This window comes from Montipora capricornis, chromosome 5 (genome assembly GCF_036669925.1).
Source record: "Montipora capricornis isolate CH-2021 chromosome 5, ASM3666992v2, whole genome shotgun sequence".
Taxonomy (NCBI): Eukaryota; Metazoa; Cnidaria; class Anthozoa; order Scleractinia; family Acroporidae; genus Montipora; species Montipora capricornis.
In genome coordinates this window covers 9642979-9652978 of record NC_090887.1, presented here as the reverse complement: position 1 = coordinate 9652978, position 10000 = coordinate 9642979, and the positions used below count along the sequence as shown (strand labels likewise).

General features: G+C 36.1%; 2 protein-coding genes across 2 annotated transcripts in view; one reads left to right on the top strand and one right to left on the bottom strand.

Moving 5' to 3' along the window:
* The window catches only part of LOC138050192 (protein sidekick-2-like), a 103584-nt gene that overhangs the window by 92960 nt on the left and 624 nt on the right, over positions 1-10000 (bottom strand). The window contains 2 exon segments of the mRNA XM_068896649.1: positions 2679-2820; positions 3229-3557. Of these exon segments, the coding sequence (XP_068752750.1) occupies positions 2679-2820; positions 3229-3557 (471 nt within the window).
* LOC138049405 (uncharacterized) overlaps positions 1376-10000 on the top strand; it is a 28907-nt gene continuing 20282 nt past the window's right edge. The window contains exons 1-3 of the mRNA XM_068895656.1: positions 1376-1535; positions 2640-2765; positions 2902-3017. The gene's annotated coding sequence lies outside the window, so the exon portion shown is untranslated. The remainder of the gene's footprint in view (positions 1536-2639; positions 2766-2901; positions 3018-10000) is intronic.

Sequence of the window (10000 nt, the reverse complement as noted above, 5' to 3'; positions counted from 1 at the left end):
ATACACTACAAATGAACATGTACACAGACTCGATACTAAAATATCTGTCCAACATCAAAAACAGGCACAGGAGACCCAAGCTTAATATTTAAACAGTATTGAAAACGGCGGTTAAAAAAATGAGCCAAAACATTTTGAGCAATAAATAACAGCGAATTAAGTAACGATACAATTCGGATGCCGTAAAATTCAATATAAGAAATATAATTTCAAGGAATGAAAGTTTCAAAATCGCTCATAAGCTAGTCTAATTTCTTTTAATAGCTCGCACAAAATGGCAAGAAACTTACGCAGGTACTTGGTTCTACTTGTGAAGAACCTGCGCCAGTTTCAGGAGAAATTCTTGATCCTCCTTCCTTCGCTTCTCCGCTCTTTCCTCCTCTCGCCTGATACTCCACAAAGGACTCAAAACACTTTATCAAACTTTGCAAATACATCAGAAGCGGTTTTCCTCTTTTTATTTGCCTTCAATACGGCCGACTGACGGGGTACCGGCTTCTTTGTTTCATCGGCTTCCGTCGCACCTGAAGGAACACCATGGCGACCGCCAAAACTTCAATGGGTTGCATAAACGTTATGGCCAAGAGAGAAATAAAAAATGTTTGATTTATGGTATAGTTATCTCAATATTACACTGTAATACGGATACACCTGTCTTGTATCTGCTTGTACAGTACGCATATCAGATCAAGAATTATGTTTTTGACAAACGTACACTCCTGACGATTATCAACTCTTTAGTTTTTAGTAAATTTATTTTATTGTTCCAATGTATGGGCAAACACGTCGAAGTGTAATATTAACAAACTGCAGGCTGTGCAAAACTTCGCCTGCCGCATTGTTAGCGGCGCGCGTAAATATGACCATATTACGCCTATTCGTAAAGAGCTCAATTGGCTACCTGTGGCAAACCAGTTATATTACCGAAGCGCTATAATGGCCTTTAAATGTATGACGCGCCACGCCCCTGAATATCTGTCTTCAAAATTTTTAAAGCGAGCCGAGGTGAGCGGTCGTAGCACCAGAAACTCGCAATTGTTGAACATTCCACTTTTTAAAACCGCTAGCGGCCAAAGAACCTTTTATTATAGAATAGTTAATTTATGGAACTCTTTAGATTATTCTCTTAAACTGTCTGATTCAGTCACTGTTTTTAAAAATCACTTGAGGACCAAATTACTTAAAGAACTGTAATTTAATACTTATATATTTTAAAAATTTTTAAAATTTTATCTTTTATCTTTTAATTGTAAATAGGAATATATTTGTGTTAATATTGTCTTTTAAAAGCCCCTTGGGGAAAGTCAATAAAGTATGTATGTATGTATGTATGTATGTATGTATGTATGTATGTATGTATGTATGTATGTATGTATGTATGTATGTATGTATGTACGGTATTCAAATATACTGCTTGAACAAAACTTTCACAGACGTCGTCAGATGTAGCTCTTGGACACAATTCTATTGTCTGGCCCTCCAATCGGAGAGCATTTTATAACTCTTACCTGTCACCGCTGTCAAATAATTCAGAGGTTTGTGAGGGTTTTCTGACTTTTCTTTGCTGCTGCCAGGGTTGTTTACGTTCGGCTCAACGTTTTCTGCGCTTGTTATTTCTTCATCATCGACCGCATCTATGGAAATTCTTGCGGACTTTATTATTACCTTTGGTTTGGTACATGGCTTGTCCGACAAAAACTCGTCCACTTCGTCGAAGAAAGCCGGCTTCTTCTGTGGTGTGGCATTTCCCGTCTTGCTGCATTCGTCGTTGTAGTTTCTATAGGCGCTTATCAGAGTGTGAATTCGTGTCTTGCAGCTGCCGTCGTCTCTGTCTTCATAGCCTGCAGCTCGAAGATATGCCGCAATTTCTAGCCATATTGGCTTTTTTCTTGTGCATGATTTTAGCTGGAGCTGGATATTCTCGTCTCCCCAATTTTCAAGTAACAGGAGGGTTTCTTTGTGCTCCCAGATTCTTCCGCGAGTTTTGGTTTCTGCCACCATTTTGAAAGTATTTTATTAAACTCGATTGTTAAACTACCTCGAGAGGTAGTTTTGTTAAACACGGTTTTAGACGTGTTTTGTTAAACACGGCCGCAGTGTGAACGGCCAGTCTTATTAACTCTGTTTAACAAAACAAGTTTTAAACATGTTTAAGCTTTGGTGTGAACGGGGTATTAGATAGGTGGACTTATAGCTTATTTCATTTCGTAAATAAAAGAGAAGCGATATAGTAGTATTTAAAAACGTTTCGGCACCTGAACCTTGTTCGTAATCTACTTTGTTTAATCTCTTACTTTAGAGGTGTTTTCATTAACTTGGCCCACACTAAGGCAAATTAAAAAAAAAAACATCACAAATCAGGTTCAGGGTATACGGGAAAGCATGAAGGGGAATTAGAGCGGCTAAAAACCTATAATTTAAACTACAACACCATGGATATCCCGATCAAGTGGTGGAACAGAACTTATGTTCAGGCAATCTTCGCATATAAATATTGCCCATGACCTTTCGTAACACCAAAATGTGAGCTGTCCAGATAAATGCTTTTTTTTTTACTTTCAAAGTGACCCTTAAACATTTTTGATGGATAATTTTACTTAAATTCGGATTAATTCATCTTTTTATTTCGTTTATTGTAGACTGGATGGAAAAAGTGAAAAAAATTATATCATGATTACCTTGTTTGAAGCCATAGACTTCCACTCTCATTGATATGTGTCCGTGCCAAGTGACCGGTCGGAATCGGATGTAACGCGCCTGGATTGGTGGGTTTAATTTGTGATATATGATTGAATGTTGATCGCAATTTGCAGTAAATTCCTAAATGGAAAAAGATAAGACAAATGGTGATGCGAAGACCGACATATTTTGTTTATTGGCTAATGAGTTCATGATCTATAGCATAACCAATGAGGGATACAAGGAAGAAAGTCCACCGCCTGTTGATAATGTACACACGACATCCAATCAATAATAATTACTAGGAGAATGGGCAACGGAAACATCCACCCGGCACGGTAAGAACGCTAGGGAGCTTAATAATTTTTTATTTTATTTTATTCAAAGAACTAGTTCTAAAATTAATAGGAAAAGGCAAAGATAGATTGTTCCCACAGTCGGGCTTGTCCGCCTGTATTGTAGACGAACTTTAGGGTTTGATTGTAGAAAACTGCAACTGTTAATTTCTTCAAAGCAGGTCATGACGAATTGCCTATCGTCACATGTTACCTTTTCAACGGTCTGTCCTTGTTCCTTGTAGTATTGGAAGGTAACTCTATCGTTACTGTATTGCAGTTTGTACTTTGTAACCCACTGCTTGAAATCATTTCTCCCTTGAGACGCTACAGCCGTCACTTTAGTGTAGGATGCTTGGAGATCAATCTGCAACCATTGATTCTCATCGTTATTCTCTGCAGACCAGGCACCTCGCTTTATTTCTGTATTTTGGAAGTTAAGTCTTCCCTGGATGGCGGCGTGATTTAGATCCCACTCAGAAGACGCTTTTATTTGCGCATCTTTGATTGCACCAGATTCCATGCCAAGAGGTTGTTCACATTCTGGTTTTTAAATTGAAAGAAAATGTTTTGGTGAGAAGCCCTCTTCGCATGTCCACATTCGTTAACAACAAGAGAGCCACTTCCTAACAACCTTAGCAAGAATGCAACTAATTTTAAATACGTAACAATATATAGACAGCACATGAATAGTGGAAAGCTTACATTGTTATAATTGGATGGACTTAACTTCTCTCTCTTTACAGCAACTAACCGAAAGAGGTGATTATTTTATTATGAAAATATTCAGATCATGGTACAAAATTGAATTGAAGTCGCCAGTTTCAACTAAAATCAAAACGACTTAAAGAGCGAACAATTTGCCTAAAAAAAAAGAGAAGCTTTAAGTAGAACATTTTGCTAAGAAATGTAACGAAGCTGCAAGCTATGGCGCCGTTTTTAAGAATAATAACATGACTTTTGCTCGAGTATGCTAATTTGGGTAGTCGGGTCTACATGGAACGCCATTGGCGCTTTTCGATCCTGCGGCTTTCCTTTGTTAAACACAAGTCTCCCTACCAAGAAATATCTTGAGCGTTTACCAAGCTTTAATGAATTGGATATATTTCCTCTAAACAGTTTTCCCGATAGAAGGTCTGATTTTGATCCCTATACCACAGCTATCAGCTGTAGATACTTTTCTCCCCATAGTTTCTGTCATTTTAAAAGACAATTCCAGATTTCGTCTAATTCAACCGATGGACTTTCATTTTTTCATACCAATATTAGAAGCCTGAAAAGTAATTTAGAAAAATTTCAAACCCATTTACTAGAAGAACTTGATTTTCATTTTAACATAATTGGAATCACAGAAACTAGAATAAGAAATGAGCTTGGAGATTTGGATTTTAATCCCATGATACCTAATTATAACTTTGAGTATGTGCCGACGCCCCTTTCAGCTGGAGGTGTTGGCATATACATTGATCAAAGATTCAAATATACAGTTATTGAAAAAACCTCTAATGAAGCTTATCAGGCTCTCTGGGTTGAGTTGCATTTGCCAAAAAAATCAAATATGATTTGTGGTGTAGTCTATAGACAGCACAATTCACCAGAACATTTTCAAGAATATTTTGATGAAACAATTGAAAAACTTAGCGCCTCTGGGAAGAAAATTATCTTCATGGGTGATACTAATTTAAACCTTCTCCGTTTTCATTCCTGTAAATATGCTCAAAACTTTATTCTCTCCCTGCAAAGCTTTAACTTAATGCCAACAATCGATAAACCAACAAGAGTGTATAATAATTCTTATTCACTTATTGACAATATCTTTATAAGTAATCTTGAAGATTATAAAACCAGTGGCAACATAATTTCCGATCTAACCGATCACTTCTCACAATTTTGTTTTCTTCACTCGGATAAAACTATTTTCAAGCATGATTGTCACAAAAATTTAGCACGGGATTATTCAAGCTATTCTGAAACAGAATTTTTACACGACCTTTCCCAACTTGACTTGATCCAAGCAGTCTCAAAAAACACTGATGTGAATAAATCTTTCTCTGAATTTTATAATAAATTAAATGATCTTCTCAACAAGCACGCACCGTTAAAGCCAGTCTCAAAGCGCATGATTAAGCGAATATCAAAACCTTGGATAACTAAGGGAATTAGAAAATCAATTAAAATCAAAAATCAACTCTTTACTTCGGGTGACACTGATGCCTACAAGACCTATCGTAATAAAGTTTTGATGCTCACACGAATAAGCAAAAAAATGTATTTTCACAAATATTTTGAAGACAATTTGAAAAATACTAAAAAAGTATGGGAGGGCATCAATAGTCTTTTAGGTCGTAAGAGTAAAGCTCACAAAGTTATAACCTCTTTAAAATGTCCACAAACCAAGCAAGTATCTTATAATACCTCCGAGTTTCCTGATATAATGAATAAGTTTTTCTCCTCAGTTGGACACAACTTGGCGTCTAAAATGCCATATCCAATTAAACAATTTTCTGAATATCTCCCTCAGGTAAATTCCCCTGGTTCTTTCTTTTTCAACCCCGTCTCTTCTTCTGAAATTGAACTGGAAATAGTGACTATTCCTCAAAATAAAGCACATGGACTGTATTCCTTTCCCACTCATATTTTAAGATCAGCTAAACACATTATTAGCCAACCTTTGTCTGTACTACTGAATAAATCACTCGAATACGGAATTTATCCAACTAAGTTGAAGCTTGCTAAAGTAATTCCGATTTACAAAAACGATGATCCAACTGATCCTTCTAATTATAGGCCTATATCACTTCTCTCTGTATTCAACCGTATCTTTGAAAAAATTATGTATTATCGCCTTAAATCATTCCTCGAGAAAAAGAATATATTCAATGATTCACAATATGGTTTCCGTGAAAAGCGTTCCACTGAGCATGCTATCCTAGATATAATTAATCAAATTGAAAATAACATGGACAATAAGATGTATTCATGCGGCATATTTATTGATTTAAAGAAAGCTTTTGACACGGTAGATGATTTAATATTATTGCAAAAATTGGACCATTACGGTGTACGCGGGGTAACAAATAATTGGTTTGCCTCTTACCTGCTTGGGCGGCAACAAACAACTCAAATTGGAGCCAAAAACATATCAAAAAAGGAAGTAATATTATCAGGAGTCCCGCAGGGATCGGTGCTAGGACCGTTGCTTTTCCTCGTCTACATAAATGACATATCTAACAGTTCTGATCAGCTTAAATTTTATTTATTTGCAGACGATACTAACCTCTTGTATGCTGATAAAAACCTTAGGGAGCTAGAGATTAAGGTTAATACAGAACTTAGTAAGATCTATGACTGGTTAGTTGCTAATAAGTTATCATTGAATATAAAAAAATCTAACTTTGTTATATTTCGACCAAGACAAAAGATCTTGAACTATCAAGTAAACTTAAAGGTGTTTGACCATCACACTAATAGCTATATCTCTTTGGAGCGTAAGAAGTTCATCAAATACTTAGGCGTGCTCATCGATGAAAATCTTTCATGGAGTTACCACATTGCTCATGTTGCATCAAAAATAAGTAAATCAATTGGTATCATCTCTAGGATAAGGCATTTTGTACCACTGAGTACTTTACACCATATCTACAAGTCACTCATTCAACCATACTTAATGTATGGTATAGTAGCGTGGTGTAATACTGCAAAAGTTCATAGAACTAAACTTTTGACCCTTCAAAAACGAGCTCTTCGCCTAATGTATTTTGCTGATTACAAATCTCATGCAATACCTTTCTTCATTTCTTCTCGTCTTCTTCCTTTAGATATGCTCTATTTCAAATCTGTGGCTGTGATTATGCATGATGTATCAAACAAATTGACACCTCCTAATATATTTAACCTATTCACCCATCAAGCTGATATTCATCCTTACGAGACGAGATCATCGCAAAGAGGAGATTATTTTCTTAAACGTTCGAGAATAGATATTCAAAAAAGATCTTTCTCAAGAATTGGCGTTAAAATTTGGAATAGCATATCTCGTGAAGTCCGCCAGATGTCAAAATCTAACTTCAAAAATAATGTTGATGATATCCTCTTACAAAGACTGCTAAAATATGATGATTACATTGATGTTTCGATAATATTGGCAAATTTTGACTCCTTAGTTTAGTATGTCAGGTAGTTAAAAATTTATTTATTCAATTTAAGCTACTTTTTTCATGTTTATTTATGTTATACTGTACAAGTTTTAAGCTGTTCTACACTGCACTAACTGTATTCTAAAACTAATTTATTTTATTTTATTTATTTATTTATTTTCATGTGAATGTGTAGTTATGTATTTGTAACCATTTTATCTGGAATATTTATTGTAAGCAATGCTCGCCTCGACTAGCTATTGCTAACTGCGAGCATTGCATAGTTTTGTGATATTTTATGCAAGATACATAATAAAACCTGAAACCTGAAACCTGAAACCTTGTTCCATGATTTGTCATTATAAAATCCACAGTAACCTACAGATACAGTATAAACACTTTTAGCTAAGAGTGACAAACAAAAGACTATGGAGAAACGTTCTCGCCCGCGTCAAGGATTTTACAAGTCCATTGAGACGCCTTCGATTCCCCGTGGCCGTAAATGTGAAAGAAAACCTGAAGTTCTTGGCACTTCGAAGCTGAGCGCATTATGGCCAAAAAGATTCTTAACGGCAGACCTTACTACATGGTCAAACGGCATGGATACTGTGCCAGCCAAAACACCTGGGAGCCGAAAGATCACCTGCTGGCAGACTTAGTAGAAGCCTTCGAGAACCCTGATCCTGATCCACATTGCAGTTCGCGTAGAATAGGTACGAGAAAGAATTGGTCTCGTATTTGAATAAATCAGCTGCGCCAACAAGATAATTTTGAAATTCCCGCTAATTGTGACTTTTTTATAGTTGAGTGGTTTTCCTGGATGGGTATTGTTAATCTTGACAGCCATTATTATACAGACCTGTGCATAAGACAATAGCTCTTCAACCCGAGACGCACCGTTTCCAAACACAACTCCAACAAGTAGTTTTCAAACTCAAAAAGGCGAAAGGTTCTGGTTGACCAATTTTCGAAGTTGAAACGGATTTTGTTCCGGAAGAGATCCATCTTCCATTTGCCATGCGTGAAAATTCGAAAGGTCGTTTAGATAGTGAAAAAGTTGCTGTTGAAAACGGCCCCCATACAAAAAATGGCCGAACACAAAAGTCTGTTTAAATCGCTCTTGGCAAGCTTTTATGGAAAAGAACTAACCTTTATTGTCAAAACTTTGAAATGGAAATTCTTTTTTTCTCAGAGTTAAGGTCTTATAACGGTTTTCAATCGTCTTATTTTCAAAAGCGTTGAAAAAAGGCAAGAGACGGTTGTGCTGAGCGACTAAGATAAAGCTTTGTAACAAACTGTTTACTTCGGGTTTAGCTGGGGTTAGTACATTCAAATTCGCTGTCGTCATTCAGCCATGTTGCAACTGCAGGTCTTGACAAGAAAAATGGCGTTAGTCAATTGCCGGTCCGGTGAAGCTAGAGTTCAAGTTCTAAGTTCAAGTTCATTTTATTCACATTTTTTAATTACAATACAACAACAATAAGAATAAAAATAAGTAAAAACAGGGCTAACTGTACACTGAATGAAACATAACAAAGAAGAAAGTCTGTAGCAGCCAAAGGAACCAAGCGTTCGAGTTAATGGTACTACCACAGAACGCTTATATTTGGTGGAGGTTACACAGTACTTATAGAAACTAGTTATGAAGCTCTAGCTAATATAAATTAATCACATGCCTAACTGTTTCGCAAAAATCACAAAAACCCTTTCTGGTCCGTCTTTTTTTCTTTTTTTCATAAACCAAGAAAAGAAAAATAAGATAAATGCCGTCTTTTTTTCCTTTTTTCATAAACCAAGAAAAGAAAAATAAGATAAATGCAAAGCTTGTTTTTATTTCGAAGTCAGCCAGGGTTTTATTGCACCCCAACTGAAACATGCATGCGGCCAGAAATTTTTGCCGAGCTTTCTCCGGACAATTAAACTAACGACAGCTAGGTCTTTGTGGGTACTTAAGAAAACTGCCAGTCATAAATTAAGGCCACGGGTTGCTTCCTCAGTGACTATCTCTATTGTTTACAAGCTTAATGCAACAAACTGCTGAATAAAGTCTTGACGCTAGAAGCAGCTTCTTCTGGGCGTCCCCTAAGATCGATATTTCCTCCATTTTTGTTTTGACCAAATTTTCGGCAATACAAATGAAATTAACTTGAAAAGTTTGGTTTGAAAAATCGCTTTTCAACTTTGACAAATCAAGTAAGTTATTTGAAACGCGTGATGTTAGATCTTTGCAATCGAAACTTGAAAATGACTCTCCCACCAAATGACCGATCTTGTTCTTGAAAATTCGGCGTAGGACCATAGAGAATTTTTTCCTAGAAGATGAGTACAGAAGCAAGTCCACGGACGATAAGATTCAGTTTAAAGTCACGTTCGACAGATCATACTAACGTTAAGTCGTAAAGTCGAAAAAGAATCGTTTTTCTTTTAATAACGATTATTCCGCGGGGAAGAGAAAAAATGTCTATCATCCTCGATCGTAATGAAAAACATTATTTATAACTCGCAAAGCATACAGTATCTTTTTTATGCATAAAGACATATTATTAAAGAATAATCGGGTTAAATTTGCATTACCTTTGAATAAGTGTCAAGTCTTCCAAATCGTCGCTTTAGTCTCATTATTAAAGCAGGAAAGATAACTCTTTAGAGGACAGCTAATTAATCATTCACTCCAAGGGTTAATTTTTTGCTAAGTCACTATCCTTAACTATAAAACCACCATTATTTTGCATGCCTTTGGGGTGAGTTCCTTTTTATCACAAAAATATCCATGTATTTTTTTCAATGTGTCAAGACGCAATTAACTTCCTCATCTTTTGATGAAGTGTAAAAAGTGTTGCAAGATACGAA